The sequence below is a fragment of the Poecile atricapillus genome, chromosome 1 (genome assembly GCF_030490865.1).
Source record: "Poecile atricapillus isolate bPoeAtr1 chromosome 1, bPoeAtr1.hap1, whole genome shotgun sequence".
Lineage (NCBI taxonomy): Eukaryota > Metazoa > Chordata > Aves > Passeriformes > Paridae > Poecile > Poecile atricapillus.
In genome coordinates this window covers 158,617,433-158,639,543 of record NC_081249.1, presented here as the reverse complement: position 1 = coordinate 158,639,543, position 22,111 = coordinate 158,617,433, and the positions used below count along the sequence as shown (strand labels likewise).

Sequence of the window (22,111 nt, the reverse complement as noted above, 5' to 3'; positions counted from 1 at the left end):
AGAGAGTGCTGCTGGTTCCCTCTTCCTTCTGTAGCCACTTTGCCCAAGCAAGGGGCACTGAGGCAGTAGGGCAGTGCAATGTCTGACTGTTTAGGCTACTTGCTGTAGTCCTCAGACCATTACTAGCTCCCTGTGGGGCTGATACCACCAAAGGTATCAGACCCACAGCCAGCTCACCAACAACATTTCACGGTGACACAAGCTCAGCCTCAAAGCATAAAGTTGCAGGGCCAGTTCCCTGGGCAAGGAAAGGTGCTGGGAACTCCTTCATGCCATGAGGCAGCACAGTGTCTGTGCAAATGCCAGAGAGAACTTGCTTTCTTCACATCCCCAGGAGGCTCAGCACAACCACTAGTTCCCCTGTGTTCTTACTCCAGCATGTCTGAAGCCTCTTCAACTCCCAGACATATTGCTTACCTTGCTCATCTTCAAGTCTTTCCACCCCCACCCCCATTGCCCACTGAAGTGCTGACACCCTCTGTTCTGCTTTTTCCCCTAGCCCACCTTGGATTTATGGCTGAGATAATACCACAGACCAGTGCCTTCTTCAAAGTTCACTACTCATATCTTAAGGAGACGTAAGAAATAAGAGGCAAACATACAAAAGTTTTTTCTCCATAAATCCTGTAGAGGAACTAGCCTAATTTCTTGAAACTTTAAGATGGAGGGAGCTTTTCCCAGAGAAAAAGCAAGGAAAAATGGAGACTACTGCCCAATTATCACCCTTAGCTTCATGAACAGTCAAACTGTTGCAATTCCAGTTCAGCTTTCCTGAGTGGAGTTTGACAAGCTCAGTTTCTGAACTTTTCTGGGGTTTAAAAGATTAAACTTGAGACTTCTTCCCCTAGTGGATTTCTGATACCTCTCAAGTTCTGATTCTGGTTACAGTGAGACAGCCCAGCTGTCACCAGTTCAGAAGACATCACACCGACTTGTAATGGTGAATGTGGAGTTCCCTGCAGCCTGGGCTCTGAGTTTACTCACTGTAGGGGAGGACTGACATCTAATGCAGAAATCAGAGGTGCACAGGAAAGAGGTTGACATCCCCAGTGCAGTTCAAGAGAAATCCAGGAAGCGTGGAAGCAAGAGATATGAAACAGTCTCATTTTGAGTAGGTTCTTACACTATCTGTAGGTGAAAAGGTTTTACAGAAGTCAGCAGCAGTATCCCAAAGCAGAGGAGTGAGATAAGGAAAGCTTCAAAGAGATGTCTGGAAGCAAAAGCCAGGAAGTTCAAAGAGGGATCATCAACAAGCAGGAAGGGTAGGGGAGTGCATGAAGTAATGCCAGAGGTAGAAATAAGAGGAAATCTGCATTTAGACTTCTGAAACTCCACCAGAATGCACCATGGAAGCACTCAAGCAACTCAGAACAGGCTCTCCAAGCACCTCTGGGGTCTCAGCACCAGTCATCTGCTGTGGAGCTACAGGAGCAGATTTAGATCATACAATGTGCAGGGCTCCACCACCTTGGGAAAGGAAGGCTGCTCTCACAGCTGTGAGTCACAGTACTGGAAAAGGGCAGAAATATGGCCTGCCTATGGCTTTGGGACAGGAGAAGGCTGCTTACTACAGTAAACACAGAAATGGAGTAAGGAAGTTTGGGAAGCAGAGAATGGGTACACATTGTGTCTACTACACAAAATTCCAGCATTTTTTTATTGGCAGTATTTCACTAGAGGCTAAGCATGTTGCAGCTTCCAACAGAATCCAGTAAGAAACTGAGGGTGGATGGTTGTCCTAAACAAACTATGGAAGATCAGCAAAGATGCTTTTTCTTAATGCAAAGAAACAATACAAAAAGGTTTGCATGGATACTGAAAATCACAAGCATATGAGCACAAGCAGTACACAGTATATTCATGAGTATAATGTATGTGCTGAATCAACTGACACTACTATGAAATCTTAAGGCACAACACTGGAATGGCTTCAGATGCATTTACAACAAAGGCAGCACACAAAGAGCCTCATTATCACATGAAACAGGCATTTGATCTAAGTGTCCTGAGATAAAGAAAGCTAACCCAGCTGGAGCTCTGGACACTGAGACAGACAAAAGTGGGAAGGATTGTTGAGACCACACTACAGCTTAATTAATAGAGGACAAGGTGCACACAATGCCATTATGCTAATTTAATCTACTAACTGCAACATTTCCTTAATTATAATCATAGCAGATGAGGGAACCAATAGAAGACAAACTGCTACACAGCCAGTGGTACAGTGCTTCAATTGAAAGTGAGATCTGCACAGCTCTCCATGCTCTGGAAACTCACAACTGACTCTGAGTCTTCTCCTTGCAACAACCACAGAATTGTTTAGGCTGGAAAAGACCCTTAAGATCATCAAGTCCAACCATTTACCCAGCAGTGCCAAGTCCACCACTAAACCATGTCCCTAAAAACTGAATCTACATGTCTGATAAATACCTCCAGGAATGGTGACTAACATTTCCCTAAGCAGCCTGTTCCAATGCTTGACAACCCTTTTGGTGAAGAAATTTTCCCAATACCAAATCAAAATCTCCCATGGTGTAACTTGAGGTTTTTTCCTCTCGTCCTATCACCTGTTACCTGGGAGAGGAGGCTGACCCCCAGCTCACTATGATCTGCTTTCAGGTCATTGTAGAGAGCAAAAAGGTCTCCCTTGAACCTGCTTTTCTCCAGGCTAAACAACCCCAGCTCCTTCAGGTGTTCCTCATAGGATTTGTGCTCCAGACCCTTCACCAGCTCCACCGCCCTTCTCTGGATATGCCCCAGCATCTCAAAATCCTTCTTGTAGTGAGTGGCCCAAAAACTGGACACAAAACTCGAGGTGCAGCTTCAACAAGTACAAAGTGGACAATCCCTTCCCTAGTCCTGCTGGCCACACTATTTCTGACATAAGTCAGGGAGCCACTGGCCCCCTTGGCTACCTGGGCACACGCTGGCTCATGTTCAGTGGCTGCTGACCAGTATCCCCAGGTCTTTTTCCAATGGGCAACTTTCCAGCTGCTCTTCTCCAAGCCTCTAGCACTGCCTGGGGTTGTTGTGACCCAGCTGCAGGACCCAGCAGTCAACCTTGTTAAGCCTCATAAAATGACCTCAGTCCATGGACAGGTCCCTCTGCAGAGCCTTCCAACCCTCCAACAATACTCCTCCAACTTGGTGTTTGGTCTGCAAACTGGCTAAGGGTGGACTCAATCTCCTCATGCAGGTCATTGACAGAGACATTAAACAGGGCTGTCCCCAGTACTGAGCCTTGGGGCACACCACTGGTGACCTGATGCCAGCTGGATGTAACTCCATTTACCATCACTCCTTCCCTGCCCATGGGACTCTTTCTCACACTTCCACCAAAGCATAGCAACTTCATGGTCCCTGTAGAATTTGCCCTAAGCTTAGCAGTTTAAGGCTGGTTTTCCCAATCAACTCACTCTGCTTTTGCCTGTTAGTCCTGTTGGCTGTGGCACTGAATGATACACACAGTCTATCACACCTTGAAAAGCAAAGGGTAGCACAAATAGCTTAGTAGACCAGCCTGTCAGTGTGAAGCAGAGGACAGTGAGTAGTAAAGCATACCATACCACCCCAAGCAACAGCTGAGAAAATGCAAAGTACCACTGAGATTCACAGATCATCAAACACAGAGCTTTACAATTTTCAGGCATTCTTATATCACAAGGCACCAACCCAATGACTGTTCTTGCTACATGTTTTTAAATTTTCTTCTTGAAGTTGGCCATCACCCTGGCTGTGATCAAAGCCAATTCTTTAAAGGGTTCCTGGTATCACCTCCAGCCAAGAATCTGGACTGTAAAAATAATGTCAGAGAGTATGGCTCCAAATGTCTGCACCTCCTCCCCTTAAAAAATGACTGACTGGTTCAGTTCTCCATCTGCTCCAGCACCAGGCTTTGCTTTGCTGCACCTAGCTAAATCCCTACATCTCTGTCTGACATGAGTCTGGGGGATCACCACTCTGTTCTCGGAGGCTGTCTTGTCTTTCCTCTCAGCTGAGCATCTGAGAAGACCAGAAAGATTCTTGATAATCTACAGCCACTGCAGTCACCCCAGAAATGCCATTGGCTTGGTGCCTGTGCCACCCTCTGAGTGTTCAAAGTAGATTGGTGCAATTATCCTACCATGGTGGGTTTAAGCTAGTGAGCAGGAGTGGGAATTGATGGGGTTAGAGTTACAAGCTACAGTCCCATAATCCATGATCTGATTGCTGCCTTGAAGTCTCTGTAATGACAATCACAAGTCATCATCTCAGAAAATATGAAGGCAAGTAGGAAAAGAAATTAAAGCAGAGCAAAATAAGAAAGGGAAACAGGCAATGGAAGAAGCTAGTAAAATCAGCCAAGCATGTGTAAGGCAGCTGTGCCACACAGAAAAGCTCCAGTACCTGACTTTGTCAGAGCTCTACACAAAGGCAGCACACAATGCCCGATCCCAGCTAGCTGATCCCAGGGCCAAGGCACCCATCTTACTGCAGAACACTAGATTCAGCCTACCATCAAGTCAGTCGAGCACCTGCAGTTGGTTGTTAAGCTTGAGAATACTCAGCTGAGCTCAGCCCTGTGGAAGACACATTTGGGGGTGTGGTGGGGTGTGCAACATGACTTCCTCAGGGGGAATCCTCAGTGAAATTTTTGACTGAGATTTGTTCTATGGCATACATCCCTCTGGTTCTTACTACTGTCAGTTCTGGAAACTTTTAGCACCACCTTTGCTCTGGTAGCAATGCTCTTCCCCATGCAGCAGCAAGCTCTTACAACAGTATTTGGACTGAAGAAGATTTATACTAAAAATGGCTTACACAAAAATGTACAATTCATCTGATGAGAGAAATGTCTGATAATGGGAAAGGATCCTACTAGTAAAAGGCATCACCTTCACTGCCAAAGGACCTCAAACCCTTTCTTGGGCTTTCCACATACATGTTATGAATTTAATTCACAGTACCACCAGCACTGGAGGAGGGCAGCACTGTCTTCTGAATAGAGCTGACTCAAGACAGCAGAGAACTGAGATTTTCACACTTTTCTAGTCATGGTTGCTGATGGGTGCCTGACAGTGAGTGGATCTCTCTGCTAACATCCTAGAAGAGGAGCCTAGAGCAATATGGAAAATAGCCTCAAGCAACCAGTCCCCTCCCTTTCCCTGCAGGGAAAGCTTCTGACAGTATCCACTGCAATTGGTTCACACAGGCCTTCTCCCATGTGCAAACAGCTGCATTTATTGCACAGTATGCCACAGGGACATCACACACCAAGCTTTGGTGTGCAAGTATGAATTAACAGCCTTGTTGGCAGCATTATGCAAAGTGTGAGTAGTTAGGTTGCTCAAGCCCTCACTTAGGCTTTGTCACCTTAGTTTCCTCCAGTAACATACACTGAAACCCACTTGGCAGCTGATGGCAAAGAGTAAGAGGAACAACCTGCCATCCTAGAGGCCTAGAATAATAGTTACTCAGCTCTGAAAAAGAGCAAAGCAGTGAAGGCCTCAACACAATGTCAAGGGAGAGAAGCAAGCACAGCACTGCCCTACATCTGGCCCTAGCTGGTATGAAGATGTGTGAAACCCTGCAGAGCCTACAGATTCTGCATGACAATAATACTGAGCAAACAGAGACCACAGCAGCTGGCAGAGCCAAGATTACATCCAGTTTGAAAACACCAACAACGAGCTTCCCCACAAGCCACTGGCTTTCCTAGAAAGGAGAGAGGTTGGGTGTTGAGCACAGCAAGGATTGAAGGGGGGGGTTACTCACTGTCTGTTCATGTTCCAAATTAGCCTGTTGTCTTCGGAGATCAGCCTTAATGAAAACTGGAACAGAGGGAGGAAGAGAGATGTGAAGGCAGTCAAGTCACCATGCAGTGCCCAAGTTAATTTCCCCAGAACTTAAAGGTGCAGCAGAAGCCCCAGAAGAGACAGAAACATATTACAATGAGCAAGAGAAACCACTCTCCTGGACAAGGTTGAGTACACTTCTGAAACAGGCAGGATAGAGATTCTCTATTGCAGCATGTAGAAGGTACAACTTTGAGACCCCAGCCAGAGCCAGGGTAAAAAGCCTTGCCTCTTGTTTGTAACGCAGACCAGATGTTTAAAGAAGAACAGCATTGCTATGGGACTGCTGTGTGGGTTCTGCCCTTTCCTGCAGGCACTGCACACAAAAACTTTGAATTAATATGCCAAGCCCAAGGCAAAGTCAGAACAGAAGAACACCAAAAATTTTAATTACCTGTGATAACGGTCCCCAGGAACAGGACAGAACAAAGCAAGAGGTTTCCTGCCATTGTCCCAAAGTGATCCATGATTTGCCCTTGGCCAATGGTGAAGGCAATACCAAAAATCTACAAACAAGCAAAGGAAATGTCAAGCTGTAATTATTAATTACTGTAATTATAAAGCAGCCCTAATTCTTTCCAATCTTTACCAAAGTATCAGAGCACACAAGCCAGTCAAATAGTTGGCCTAGTAGGGGTAAAGTTTGGTTATAAACACATCCAGAGGCACCTCCTTGCAGCTAATGGAATGCCAGATGACCCCAACAGCTGGAATCTCATCTCTTACTGGAGACGAGCCAGGACTGTTAAGAGCTATGTTGGAAAAGGCAAGGATGACTGGCACCATGAAGTATTTTCTTAAACAGAAACAGAATAAGTGCCACTATAGAGATGCCATGAGGAACATGATTCAAGAAGTCAGGTCCCAGAGTGCTTAGGTCTGCAGTACATTACACCAATAATGGACAAGAAATAGGCCTCAAGGCTTGGAACTACAGTTTAATCTCTTTGCCTAAAAAGAGGCAAGCAAAGGGAAAACAGCATCCCTACCTGTGCTGAGACATTGAGGAGCCCTGATGATGTTCCTTCTGATTCTGGGTACGTCAACTCTGCAGCAAACTCAAAGCCCAGGGGAAGGTATCCTGTCATGAAAAACCTGTAATGAAGTACAGAAGACTCAGCAACTGCCAAAAGGAAGACTGAAGAGGTACAGTATAGACTGTAACTCTAAGGGGCATCACCCCCAGCAAAGAGCCATTCCAGCCCACATGCTCTTCACCCTTGTCCACTGATCTTCTATAGGGCTGTGGGTACCACTTGCTTTCCTAAAGTTTCCACTTGACTACCTGGAACAATTAAGGTGGTTGCAGCTGAGCAGGGTCACAATAATGTCCCTGATTCTAATGAAACACATACAATTGAGAGATGGGAATGGCAGATAATTTTGTCCTTAAACATGCAGGAGCCATTCAGATTCTATGGCTCTCCCCAGTCTCTCCCACAGCAGGAGTTCTGCCTCCCTGCTCATCCCCTAGTAGTTCACATGCTGAGGAAAGCAGCCTGCACATTAACTTACCCCAGCAATCCAGCAGTCACAAAGACCACCCAGAGGTGGCCTAGGCTCAGAGTGAAGGTATAGGCTATCATTCCCACCAGAGACATGAGATAGACAGCTAGCGTTGTTTGCCTGCAAGAAAAATCAATCAGGGTTTTATCTAATCCAGTCCTCTTTTCTGCATACAGATTTTAATATAGCTTGTAGCACATGGGTAAAAAAAAAACTATTTAAAAGTTGCACAGTCTCTTGACACTCATACCCAGACAAAGGAACTGGGCTGACAGAGAGCATGGAAGGGCCTGCACACAGAGCAGCACAGCAGAAGAAAGATCCTACCACAGCTTGACAGGTGCCTGGTGATATACAATACACGCCACTTAAGGGGGAGAACAATTGCCAATTAAAGAGATCATTAATCTTTCTGGGGCATCCATATAGTGAGTTGAATATGCTTACTTATAAGCAGGAGCCAAGGAGATCAAGCACTCTCAAGCAGGAATATAAAAAAGAAAGAGGTGTGAACACTGCTACAGTCTTACGGGCCTATATTTTTCAGTGCTGTTTTCGTCGCTTTCATTGCTGCTCCTTTCTGTTGTTTAAACTACCTGCTATATTTGGAGAGGTGACATGCAAGCCAGGTTGCCCTCAGCTTCACCCTGAAGCCATGTGAGCATTTAGCAGGGACAGTTCTAGTTCCACAGCCAACAGCAGCTGAGCCACAAGCTCTTGTCTCTGTGTGCAGAAGAGACAAAGAGTCTCAGGAAGTATGCTAGTCAGATCCTGGGAACAGCCAAACCTGCAGCCAGGCCATGCAAGGATCATCAGTGGACTCAGTATGGTGAGACACAGGCAGCAGCCAAGGCCAGTTTCACCACAACATTTAGCAACTGTCATCCTTGACAATACACCAAGAAAACCCTTACCACATTAAAAAAAAAAAAGCTCTTCCTAGTACAAGAGGCAGCAGTAGGTCTTACAGTACATAGTTTTGAGGAGGCAAAGCAGGGAAAAGGAGGGAATGGTAAATACCTTACCTGGCTGAAATTGCACCAGGATTTTGGATTTTGAAAGCAGAACAGTTACCAGAGTTGATAAAACCTTTTGATCACTGTCTTTTAGGAAGAAGTTACATGTATTACCACAGGCTACTTGTGTACTTTCTCCCTAATTTAAGTCTTAATCCACTAAAGAATGTATTTGATATCAGTTCCTGGAATTCTACTGAAGAAACTAAATCTCAAACTATTTCTACTTTTAATTTTTAATGCAAATGATCACTGTCAAAAATCAACCCAAGTAAGCACTAAGTACTACAATGCGTAAGAAAATGTCTCCAGCACACTGAATTACTACAAATAAATCCAGACTGTTCCAGCTGAGGTTCTGTCCTCCCTCACTGCTGCAATGACTGCAGTCAGTGGGGCTCATGCCCATAAGTCAATTATTATCCAAATATAAGCCTGAGAAGCTAATTTCAGGCTTCAGCTATTGATCCATACTTACAAGGCTCATTTAATGTATTGAAAGGCTAAACAACATGCTGTGGCAAGTAATTTTGTTGTGTATCAAAGGCGTAGTTAAATGCCTTAACTTCCAATGCTGTACCATTCCCAAAGTTTTCACTGAGGGAAAAATTAACCTGTGAAGGCAGCATAAAGGGACTGCTTACTTCTGTTTTAATCTGTTGCAGAGAGCTGCATAGAGCCTGGAAGCTGCAGAAGGAGAAGAGCTGAAAGAGTGACTGAAGCGACAGAGAGCAGCCCCAGAGAGTTAAAGAGAAGCAAGTAAAAGCCTTTTTCTGCTCAATACAGGTTCCTCAGGTCCCATGAGTTGTTATGTCTCCCATGCCTTGACAAGCAGCCATGGAGGAAAGAGATGATTAGGAAAGGAGGTCAAAGCTGGAATTACAGTTCTGTACTTGGGCTACATGAACCAAGTTTGAACTGGGAGCAACTTCCATAAACAGAAGTCTCCAAACTACATAGCAGTCAGTGCTAAAATACTGTGCAGGCCTCCAAAGAGGTGGCTGAAGCCCTTGGAAGTTTAGTCACTGCCAGCAGAGACACTCATACCACTGACGACAAGAAAAAGGAGATTTAGTGCTCAGCAGTCCAAGAAAGACACAAAATTTTGAAGAGGGTTTAACTGAGATACTGGTAGACACTGGTGCACAGGGAAACAAAAACTCCTGGGGAAAGACACAGAGGCAGGGTGTTCTCAGGAAGTGGCCTTTGACGCCCTGTTCACCAGAGGACAAGAATGTTCTGTGGCCCTAGGGGCACTGGGGCATGGAAACATGCCCAGTTTTAGCTTAATAAGCCTCTTATTGTAGCCATAAATCTCATGGGAGTGAGAAAAGCACAAAGGAGGAGAAGCAGATTCATAGAGCACATGAGCACTGCATTCTGGCGTTTCTAGCAACCTACTCCCGTGACAGCTCTACAGGGACTGACAATTTTCATTGTCTGGTACAGGGAACAGAGACTGTCTACTTAACAGGCTGATTAGTGCAGTGAGTATAGGCTGGAAGTTAGGCATCCTGCCACACTACCTTAGAAAAACTGAGGTTAACCCTCAGTGCTCTGGGGTGTGGAAAGGAAGCCCACTGCACCCATGTAGAAACATTGCTACGAAGGCACCAGTGCAAAGTCTCTGTGGCAGAGCCAGAGGGAGGTCTGTGAAGGACCCGACACACTTGTCACTTAGATGAACCTAACCAGCCCTGACATTCATCTGCCCTCCCAGTCACATTCCCAAACCTTCTGAAGAGGCAGATTAAAGAGCTCACAAAAGGGACTGTGAGAAAAAAGAGACCTTGGGGGAAAAAAGCCAGACAGGGCCAGCAACAGCAGGGAACAGGGCTGGAATGAAGAACACATCTCCTGCTGTTCGGTCAGCTCTAGAAGAAGCCTCAGAGTAAGGAATGGATATGGCCCAGCCCAGCCTTGTCTCACAAGGTCACTTGAATGAGGAAAGCAAAAGTGACAGGACAAGACTCAGAGGGGATTGCAGCTGCAAAAACACTAGAGTCAAGCAACATCTGAGGCAACAAATGAACAAGCTGGGAGGAGGAGGTGGCACGAGGGGTACAGCCATATACAACAGTTCTAGCTGCTCACAGGGATGTTGTGTGCAGCTCCAGCATGCTCTGCTGTACAGACAGGGATGACAGATGGCTTCCACAGGCTTTGCCATGAAGACAGCACATTCCAGGTTGCACTAAAGCCTGACCAAAGGCCTTGTTCCCATGCTCACAGAAGATCTCATTGCTGAAGACATGGAGGTGTCAGATGCTGGAGAAAGGGATAAATTGGAGAAGACTGATTTGGTTTTCACCATGCCCTTATCCTTTGGCATTCAGTTTTATGCTACTTTCTTCCTGTATGAAGTTCAGAAGAAAGGACTGGTTAATTATTTGTATAAGATATATCGCAGGACAGGGTGAAGACATATCCACTACACAAGGACTAACCTTGCATAAAAAGGGCTACAATAAGAAGGCCCAAACTGCAGGTCAGGCTAGGCTGAGAGAGCACTCCCCTTTCAGTGGAAAAGACCCAAGTGTTCCATCCTCCAATATCTTTTCTCCTTCCCCCAAATTTTTGTACTTTGCATCTGTACAGACCTAAAACACCACTTGGGGTCTTCTGCCTAGTCAATGGAGAGATGGCTATTTCTGACATCTTGCCTTTTAGAAATGCAGCAATGAAAGTGGAGAGTGCTGACTGCAACCAGCTTGACCTGAGGCCATGTGAAGACTGCACTTGAAAGAAAAGCATAGCCAAAGAGAAGTGATGATTAATTCAGTCCTCAAACACCTCGTTCTGAACCAGACTACCCTACAAATACCAATGCACCAAATACCAGTTGTCACAACCTCATTCGTCCTCTGAGCCAGGAGCTTGATGTCAAAACTTTAAGGGTCTTCTCCTGATTCTATGATTCAAAGAGATGGGCTGTTTTCAACAAGCCATACCACCAAAGACAACCCCAGTTCTTTCACTGCTGGCTTCTGACTACATAATTCATGTATTTATTTGAATGGACCAAATTTGCACCTGCTATTCCAAAAACAAGAACAGTGCAGGGGCTGCTGCAGGGACTTGCCTGCCAAATAAAAGCAAGAGTGCAAGGCCATTTGGTGCCCAAGCATGACAGATGGGGAAAGCCTGACTTAGCACAGCCTCACCCTTTCAAGGAACTGCTGATGATACAGTAAAGATCAAACATGCATGTAGAGCTCTGCAATTCCTTCTGTTATTAACCTTCCCCTGCTCCCCTCAATCACAGCTGGATCCCATTCATTTGCTTCCCTCTCTCTCCAAGCTGACTAAAAAAAGGATTTGATATCTTTCCTTCCTGATTTTCATGTGCTTACCATTTTATTCTTGACACTATCTCAGCAACAGAGGGAAGGGGGAGGGTACCCACCTAGAACATCTGGCATCTTGACAGTTTTTTTAAATAGACTTTTAAATGGGGCTAAATAAAGACTATGTAGCACTCAGAAAAAAAAAAAAAAAAAGTGCTAGTTTCACAGAAATCCATTTTGTAGGCTGTAATGGAGAACAAATTCTTAGCAGCATTTTTCCTCACCTAAGACTGAAACTATCTCCCAATAGCCCCTGGGGTTTGTAGGATAAACTTCATGGATGACATAGTCCTATTTTTCTGCACTGTTAGCCAGCTCTGCTTACTTATGTGATCCTCCAAGGAAGGATATTACATGGAACAAATACAGGATTCTTACATTCATCTCTCTCCCATTCTACCACATTTCAAGTCCCAGCTCTGCATGGTGAGTCACAAAGCTCTTCAAGTCTCCATGCTGCAACCTAACCTCACTTACAGAAAACCAGGAAGATCATACAGTTTAGCGGTGCCAGTTGAGGCTACCTTACCACTGGCCCTGGGCTGGAAAGATACACAAGTCACGTTGCATGGTTAGCAGTGCAGTTCTAATGGTTGTATTTCTATTTCCCAGGACTCCCATATGAGAACTACTCAGTGCCATACAACCATCTAGACACAGCAACAAGCAACCTGCCAGTCCCAGGAGTCCTCACCTACCATTCTTTCTTATTAGAGCAGCCGATTTTCTGTTTCTGATCCCTGTACTTTACAGGGAGCTACAGCCAGAGGCCACTTCAGAAGTTGCAAGCTCACAGCTAGCCAGATTAATCTAAGCTGTCTACAATGAGAATGTGCATATCTGGCCAAAGAGAGGTAGGTTAACGGCAGTAGGATTCCCACAGATGAAAAGCTTCTGCAAAAAATAAAACTCTAAAATTGCTCTCAAGTCATTACCAGCACATTACCAGTAAAGCCCCCTCTCACCCAACCTGGTCAGACAACAGGTTATAGCACAGTTCTCAAAGCCACCAAAGAAGCCAAAAAGATGGTTCAACCCCAGTATAAGACAGAAGAGTCTGTTTGTACCCTCTGAGATAGCCTACAGAGATGTTTCAGTGAGATCCAAATTCCTGAAGACTGGGAACTGTAAGACAAGCAAAGACTCTTAACTGTCCCTTTGCAGATGGCAAGATGCTTGGCCAGATCTGCCTTCCCAACTCACCAAGCAACAAACACACAATCATCCATCCGTAACCCCAATAACCCTTACGCTCGCCCTAAACACAACAACACGCCATCAACACAATGCCTCGGGGCACTGGATTCAATGTGCCTTTCATTAAGCTGGACAAAAATTCACAGAGGCTGGTTTGTAAGGGCTGAGAAATGGTCTGGTACAGTCTTGATTCTGCTTATGCCAAGAACTCTCTCATCCCTGACAAAGCAGTTACTGGGCCATCTCATCTTTTCTGTAAGCCTCCCTAGGGACCACCGACACCAGATCTTGTATGTGCCTAGTGCCAGCTAATGCACACCTCCAAACTTCACTTTAGACTAATTGGGTTCTGAAGAACCCAATTTTTTTCCCTACAAATCCTCCCAATGATTCAGTCTCTAGACTGCCAACTTGCAACTTTGCACAGTATGGAGGAAGAGCACAGTTGCCAGGGCACAGAGGCAAACAAGGCACTTACTTGTAGGTTTTGGTTTTGTCCAACCAGATGCCGGAGATCAGAGCCCCAACCATCCCCGACAGTATAATGGTGAGTCCAATCCTGCCAGCATTGACCTCCTCCCCCTGTGGTGAGACATATACACACTCACACAAATGCAGGAGCTAAGTCATATCCAATAAAAAGCAAAGTGCAGAAAACCCAGAGAGGAAGAGACACCAAAGTTAGTCTTCATACATATTTTTTGCTGGTAACACACTAAGCAGAACTAGCCTTTGCAGGAACACTTTTGGGCCCACTATGAGCCAGTGCTTTCTGGTCCATAAAAAAAAAGTGGTCTGGCAATTGTGTCTGATCCAGCCCTGAGAAAAAGGTGTGCACTGGCCAGTGTGAGCAGATACTCTCAGAGAATAGTGTAAACTCTATGAACTTTGCTGTTAGGATTTGGGCCAGACTGACTAGGAAATATTGGGACTCACTATAAGGCAGCACAGAAAGGAGCTCTGTGGCATACAGCACCAGCAGTAAGCTGTACAATAGCTCAGGTACTGAGGCATCCCACCCTTCTGCCACCAGAGCATGTGCATAGATAGCCTCCTAGGACTGATGTCCCAGTAGAAATTACAGTCAGAAACAAGGAGAGGAAATTGCTGGAAGATTTTCTCAGAAGTAAATGCTTTCATTTAAGGTGCAAAGGAGCTGTCTTTTCTAGAGCTCACCAGCTTTTGCATGGGGTGGTATAAACAAAAAAAGGAACAGCCAACTTGTGCTAGAGACAGCCAGGACTGCTGTGACATTGCCTTTCTCACAGATTCTCCTTTGGCAGCCAGTGCCGGAGAGCAGCAAGCATCAGAGAGGGCCATGAGGGTTGTATGCACTTACTGGGTAGTGATGGATCACCATGCGGTTCAGCAAAGTGGACAAGGCGTAGAAACAACCTACATTCAGACCTGAGAAGGGGACAAAAATGTAGTACATTCAGAGTCTGCTACTTTCCTGTTGGGTTGTGAAAGGGTAGAAATGCAGAGAGAGAAATCTTTGGGACCATCAGCCCAGAACAAGGCTGCAGAGTCTCAGGAGAGTGCCAGACTGGATAAACATAGATTACTGAAAGAAATGCAGACCAACATCCAGGCCTCAGCATGCAGGAGGAAGAACCCTGCAGTTCCAGGATGGTTCTTACCTAAGCAGCTAGAGGAAGGGCTGTGCACGTTTCTGGTACTGAAAGGTCTCACAACTCCTTAACAGGGTCTCAACCCTCTCTCACAGCCAGATCCATCTTTAGCACTGCAATTTTCTCCTCTGCCCTCAGCCAAGTCAGGATACTAGAAAAGCATCTGCCTCAGCATCACACCCTGCACAAGGACCTGAGATTCAATTAACAACAGTGTCATTGACCTGTGTGTTTTACTCCCAGAGAAGAGCCTGTCAGCATTCTTCCTACCAGCAACCAGTAAATAACATTCTCTCCAAGCCAAGAAATGCCAGAAGACAGGTAGAAGCTTATTGATGAAGGACAGACAGCACTAGCCTCAGGCACCTGGGCTGTGTGTCTGTATGGGAAAAGTCTTGCATTTTAAAAGATATCACTGAGGCCTGAAAAAGCCTGTGAAAGTAACTGCATTTCTGAAAGAGAACTTACATTAACTGTCACAAGGATCAACCACTTGGTGAAGGTTTCTCAGTATCAGCCAAGGTGAGAATGAAACTTTTGGGGTGATACTGGTCAAGCCCTATTCAGACACTCTGCTCCATCTTAAATACAGTTTTCATTGGTTAAATGCCTTCTCAAATGACAGCTTTGTTCAGCAGGCAAGTACATACACATGTGCACTGGACCAGCAGTACTGCAACAGCTACACTCTCACCGTGGGTGATACTGAAAAACCTGCCCCAGGTGGATGAGGTCTGTAACAGTCAGCATAACTTTCTTCTCAGAAAGTCATTTACATTTGCAGATGGTTTCTCTTCAAGACTTCAGTGATTCTGATGGGTGGAGGGAAAGGGACAGATTTCACCACTGCAGCTCACACGTCTAAAGGCTTCAAAAGGAGCCATGGGTTTAAAAAGCCTGGCACAGACACCTGAAATCCTGACAAAACAGATACATGTCAAGTTCCCCCTTCCTACTTTTCCTCTCTAAGCCTCAGCTAAAAGCAGAAACTAACACAGGATACAGAAGTGCAGTCTAGCAGGCAGAGCTTTTACAGAGGGAAAAAAGCCCTGAGCTCTCCTAAGCCTGAAGTCCCCTAGTTCCCCTTAAGTACTCAGCAATCCTGAACCTAGCCCAGTCTTCCACTAAACACTGGATAGCTGTTCTAGTACACAGCACTGTGAGGAGCCACAAGATTGGCAGCTGGAAGGTGCATCACACTTCCTTCACACACCATCTCTGGCAACATTACTGTGAGGGTGGTGGAACACTTGAACAGGTTGCCCGAAGGTGTAGATGGAAGTGTTTAAGGCCAGCCTGGACTGGGCTCTGAGTGACCAGGTCTAGGGGAAAGTGTCCCTGCACATGGCATGGGGGTTAGAACTAGATGACCTTTAAGAGCCCTTCTAACCCAAACCATTCTATGATTAAGCAAAGCTCACTCCACAGATGAAGACTCTTATGCAAGTGATTCCAAATACTGCCTGTGTCAATGCTTCCCGCTTCAAAATCACGTGTCAGAAGGTTACAGGAGAGGCTAGTAAGTTGAGTGACATGCTCCTTAGGCAGGAGAAAATCTATCCAATCCTTACCAAGAGTTACTCAGGAAGGCTGGAAACTCCTGCGGGGCCAGCAGCCAAGGATGGGGGAAACAACTGGAGATCTCACAGCAAGGAGGCGCCCTTCAGCCTTGAAAGCTGTCTCTTTGCAACACTTGGCTACGGCAAAACAGCTAACACACCCTAAATCAGCTTCATCTTATCGCCACCTCTAGAACACCACACTCACTAGGTGACACCACAAGCTGCAGTGCAAGGACATGGGAGTATGGCAGATCAGCACAGTCCTGTTTCTTCACTTCAAAGCTGGGCATAAACATTAACTACTCATTTGTGCACCTCTATTTCTCACCCAGGCAAGAGGACAGCAGCCTTGTGAAGACAGTCAGATGCTGCTCTGGTACCTAATACTGCCAGTAAACCAGCTTTACAGCAGCTCTGTGATCCATGTGATTCCCAAGACAGAGAAAGGCCCCTGCTCCCAAGCTGGGCAGAAAGTAAGAGTTGGCAGCAACACTTGGCACCAGAGTCAGGCAAAACATTCTAAGAATCAAGACAATGTGTCAAATTTGCACATGTGAGGGCTGAGAAAAGTTGTAGGCACTTCATATGACACAGTTGCTCAGTGAAGCTTCTCTGAGAATTACAGCTGTTTGAATGTCCATAAAGCAGTTAATGGTTGTTTCCAACAGGAAAGTGGCCATTTGCCCACCCAGATGAGGGAAACCAGAACTAGTAGCTGGAAGCAGGACATCTGAAAGTGTCCTGCTTCCCACCCAAGTCTTTAGCTAGTTACTATGGTTTGCTTGTAATGTAGAATAACGTTTTTGATACTTCAGTGTCTCCTCTATGTTATAGAGGCCAGAACAGGGAAGTTTATTACCTAGAGCTCCAAAAGGAGCCCTTACTAAGCCTCAGACTAGAACCCAGGTCTCCCACAGGTAGGCAGCCTATTACCTACATGCCAGATCCTTGGTTTCTCTCTTGTTCACCCTTGTAATCCTCCCCAACAATGGTTCTTTATGCAGTTCTTACTGCCCTGCCTCCTCCTCACTGCCCCATCACCATTCCAAATGCTGATTCTTTAAGACTGTCTCATGACTCCCATTCTACCAGCCTTTCCCAGAATCTCACATCCTTTTCCTGCCTACTGCCTCCCACTAGCAATGTGCCTTCCAATGCAAAGCCCACCCCTATAGACTTGGAATTCCTTAATGCCCATTCCATGTTATGCCTCGGTTTTATGGAAGCAATGTCAGCAGCCTTGGGGAAAAGGCTGTCTAAGAGCTTTCCTGGAAAGCAGTTCACTAGCACTGACATAGCAGCAGTGACACCACTGTTTCCAGCACTCTGAGTCCTGCCACAAGAAAGGAATCTGCTGGTAATACCAAGAACTAAGAAGTCTGCAGACCTGTTCTGACCTGGCATTGTGGAAGGATCCCCATTCTTTCTACAGCCAGGAGAGATGAACAAGCAGCAGGTTTGCCCCTCTCTCCCCTGACACATGCTATGCTAACACAAAAGCCAACAGGCTGCAGATATCTTTGTGTTAGGTAGACAGGATGACTCAATTGTACTCATGTGGATGCAGATGTCTTAAATCTTGGCCAGTATAACTTTTGACTTGAGTAGGAAAAACTGTCACCATTTTAAACCCAGACACGCTAAAAAAAAAAAGTTTCACAGCACAGTTCCCTCTCTGAGTAACAGTCACCATCTCAAGTCAAGCTGGAGATTGGCATGAGGCTGACACAGAGAGGAACAGAATAAATGCACAGACCAGCAGCAAGAGAAAATTCATTATGAGCCACTGAACAGATTCTGCACACTGTGACTGCCAGAGAAGAATTATCGCAGGAAGGTCAGATTCTAAACATGCTCTTTGAACTGAGAGCCCTCCTCTCTCCTCTAGGACTTGTTTGTGTCTATTAGAGCAAATGCTTTCCTCATCCCTTTTCCTGAGGGGTGTGAACTGAGCAGATGATACAATCCAACTTTAAACAGTTGCCTGACAGGTTTTTGTGTCTTCACTTTCTGAGAGGGCATTATGTAATATGGAAAAAAAAAAAAAAAACAAACAGCCAAACCCAGCAGCTGCAATGCAAACATTTAGAGAGTTTAAGAGCAATCTGAGAGGGGCACTTCTAGAAGTCTACTGCACTGAGAAGGAAGGGAGCAGAGATTCCAGCAACTCCAAAGACCACTAGCATCCTCAGCAAGTACAAAGCCACCATCTGACTCTGTCCAACCTGCCTAATCATCCACAAGGTCTTTCAGATACAACTACTGGCAAAATGTGCAGAACTTTCAGCAATATTTAACTACCCCTTGGAGAAGCTTCCACAGCAAGCTGGTAGGAAGAATGAAGACAAAACTACCCACAGACTAGCTGGCTACAGTATACCCTATTATGCAGCCAGGCACAGACCACAATGGCCTTTCAGCGAGTAAGAAAAACACTTTCCTATATGCCAATTCAGCATCAGGGAATAGATTCAACACATCACACTGTCCTTGAACAGACTGAGACTGCTGATGAGAAGCAAGCAGCAAATTCAGCATGCAAGGACAGATGGCATAAGATGTTCTCCAGTCCTTCCTTCCAATTGCTTCACAGGGACTGCCTAGGAAGCTGACAAAGTCTGCACATCTGCATACTCCACATGACCTCTACAGAGATGCCTGGCAGTCATATTCATATCCTTGCCTTCGGAAATGACTTTCACCCATTTCTGTGACTTGCACTCAGACACTTCCACATATTTCTTATGTAAGCACTTAGATCATGATGCAATTAACTAAACGACTAGAAAAAAAGAACAGATAAGGAAATCCCCTGAACAGCAGTCAAAGATTGGGCGAACAGTTGTTGGGGCATATCACCCTCTGTGTGCTTGCCTTCCTTTCATTCTTTCCCGTTGCATTTGCTGCTAACCACTGCTGAAGAGTACTATGCTATAAGGATTCCTGGTCTGTGGCAGCACAGGGGAGCTATCTTTATGTTCCCCTAAAACAACTCAAGTCAGTTACTGCCTCAATGAAGCACAGAGAGGGAGGGAGAAGTCATGATAACTGCACAAGAAGAAAGGCCAAACTTTACCATAAGTGACCATAAGCAGCAAAAAGTTGGCATTGCGGAGCAGGCGGAGGATTGATTGCACGTAGGAATATTCTGCAGTCGGTCTTGATTGGATCGAGGCCTGAGCTTGGCTTGGAGGGTTTGGGGGCTTCTCCTTGAAGACTGAAACCAGAGACAAAGTACATCTGTATGTAATGGCGCAGTTGAGGGGCCTGAGCACACCGCAACTTGAGGGATGTCAGGGGAGCTGGTAGAACCAAGTATACAAAACACACCATTTTCCTTAAGCTTTGATCTCCATGCATGAACTTATCTAGGAACAGGAAAGAACAGCTCTCTTCCAACAATAACTCCTGACACCTTCCCAAGGGAAACATCTTGCCTTCAATTAGTTTTTTGTGTAGGCAGTGTCCAGCAGCACCAAAAGAGTTCTCAGGACTATTAACGTCTTTGTCTCTAGAAGGATGGCCAGCAAGGTGCAAAAGTGTTATGTGGATTTACAAATGACAAAGCTGAACTGGACAAGTCCATTGACAAAGGTGGCCTAGTGCTCTGCAGTGGCCAGTGCCCAGGAACAATAACCTTTGCCAGGTTTTATTTCAGGCCAAGCCATCTTCTGCCCCTTACTAGCATTAAAGTAGCATCCAGAAATCCCAGTCCCAAGCAATACTGCTGTGCCAGGTGCTAGACAGGCATTTTTGCACCTTGTCTATTCCCTGCCCCACATTATTTGAAGTCTACATCTGATTCAGCCACCAGCAACATGAACAAACTGGCAAGAAGAGCCTATCAAAAAAATTGGATGGAACTCAGCAACTAAACTCAGCTCTCCAGTGAGCGTGCCAGTCTTTCATGCTAAAGATCTGGCTTTGGCTTCGTGTGTTAAGCAGGGGAATTGCACCTCTTGTGTCCTGCTATTGTCCTTCATGCTTTATTCTCTCCACTGATAACTGGGAACAGTTTGTTCCTGTGATGCCGTATAATCTACCTCTTTCTACTCTTAAGGGGTAGTCAGGTCCCAGACATAACCCAAGGCCCAGCACTCTGTTTGCAGGGAAGATGACTATGAAACTTGCAAGATTTCTGTTGGTTTTTAAAGGACTTACTTATACCTGGAATTTATTAGGCAAGCAGTAGACAAAACTAACAATTTGGCAGACTTGCTGACAACCTCCCTTCTACATGTGCTGTTCATCAAGGGTTTGAAGCAGCAAGATATAATATTGCATGACTCTGTCAGCTGCATGGTAGGACACATCCCCAGATGGCCTGCCCAGCCCATTTCCTGGCACACAGGCCCCCGTCACACATTAGCTGATCTCAGTCCCGTCTGGTTTCATGTGCACACTCCCACCTCCTTACCTATGATGACCAGGATGAACAGGGCTGATGCCACACCTGCAGTCATGAAGAACATGATGCTGATGTGGTGGGCCAGCTTCTCCACATCATCCACATTAGGAATCAGAACTGGAGGGATCAGAAAGCCTGCAGCAATGCCAAGCTGAGGAGAAAGGGCATAAACAGAGGCATGACATGAAACCAGAACAGTGCCACCACCCTACAGCTCAGTACAGACTCAACTGAGCCTAATCCAATTTCATAACCAAGATGAAAACCTTCTTTACCACCCAAAAATTAAGAGACAAAGTCAGATACTCATTGCAATTGGGCCATAAGAGAGGTTTCCCCACTGCATTTACAACTGTCAGGATATTCAAGGCAAAGTTTTACAACAGAACTGAGCAGAATGAATACCTGGCTCCATCAACGTGGTGGTCTTGCCTGCCCTGACCTCCCCCACAAATATATGTTCCTGTTCACACACGCATCCCATTCCTTACCTTGCCCCTGCTCTTGAGCTGGCCTGTTCACCTGGTAATCCAGTTTTACTCATTAAAAATGGCAGAAAGCAAGACCATCAAAACCAACCACAGTATTTGCTGGGTTAATGAGTTGAATCGTTTTATGTTCCAACCACATAAGTGCAAGGGCCAAGGCACCTGACCCCTCCATGTAACTGAGGTATTAATCTGGCTTAGCCAATTTTCCAATGAGTAGCCTCCCAAGACAAGGCTCACCCTATGACCACCAGGGGAACCTAGAAAAGCATCAAGTTTGAAAGCGAGGGAAGTGCTGATGGCACACATCCTAGATGTCGAGGTTGTTTTAGTAATGGAGCTCAGCAACTGTCCCTGGATAAACTGCTCTGAAGTGTACAGAAAGCAAGGACTAAGGAAGACAAGTTCTGTGCAGCCCATAAACCTCATGGAAGCATGTCAGCACAGAGCAGAAGACCCAAGAGCCCTGTAACCCAGGCATGAGCTTGGACAACTTTCCCAGGCTGTCTTCTAGCAAAACCTCCTTGTGCTTATTGCATGCTTTCTGTGACATGCATCTGTGTTTCTGGGATGCTGATAGACTCATTCTGGAAGACTGACTTACTGGTCAAGACAGATCTCAGAACAAATATATTTCAGTTGCTATATTTGGTTGTTAGGCTAAAAATCAGCTTGTGCCCTCCAGCCCCAGAAAACCGTCCACAAAATCCCTGCTCCTCCATCCAGATGATGTATTTTTGGGACAGCAAGAATGCTTAGGATTCAAACAGAGCTATCTGCTACCCTCAGGCACCCTATTTAGCTTACAAACAAGTGACTTTCAACCATGTCTGGCCAAACTTCTCCTGTGTTGAACAGTGCCCTCCACTGGGACTTGGAATATCCTGGGTCAGGATCAGCAACAGATATCTACACTAAATTTATTCTTGGTGCTCAGACATCACAGGGAGCTAGTGAGAAGAGCCACCAAGAGATTACACATGTGCCCCACCAGTTCAAGGCACTGTCAAGAATAAGAACATTTGAGGTTTGGTTAGATAGACTGAAGACAAACCCAAGCTCTGCCATCCCAGATATCAAGTCAAGGGATGAAAGAGTTTAGGAAGAAACTTGAAAGACCAC

At 45.6% G+C, this 22,111-nt stretch overlaps 1 protein-coding gene across 1 annotated transcript in view; it reads right to left on the bottom strand.

The window, feature by feature from the left end:
* The window catches only part of FLVCR2 (FLVCR choline and putative heme transporter 2), a 34,518-nt gene that overhangs the window by 2,223 nt on the left and 10,184 nt on the right, over positions 1 to 22,111 (bottom strand). Inside the window, exons 2-9 of the mRNA XM_058842942.1 lie at positions 20,511 to 20,652; positions 19,170 to 19,310; positions 14,240 to 14,307; positions 13,379 to 13,482; positions 7,350 to 7,460; positions 6,824 to 6,929; positions 6,229 to 6,340; positions 5,755 to 5,810 (exon numbers count right to left, since the gene is read on the bottom strand). Of these exons, the coding sequence (XP_058698925.1) occupies positions 5,755 to 5,810; positions 6,229 to 6,340; positions 6,824 to 6,929; positions 7,350 to 7,460; positions 13,379 to 13,482; positions 14,240 to 14,307; positions 19,170 to 19,310; positions 20,511 to 20,652 (840 nt within the window). The remainder of the gene's footprint in view (positions 1 to 5,754; positions 5,811 to 6,228; positions 6,341 to 6,823; positions 6,930 to 7,349; positions 7,461 to 13,378; positions 13,483 to 14,239; positions 14,308 to 19,169; positions 19,311 to 20,510; positions 20,653 to 22,111) is intronic.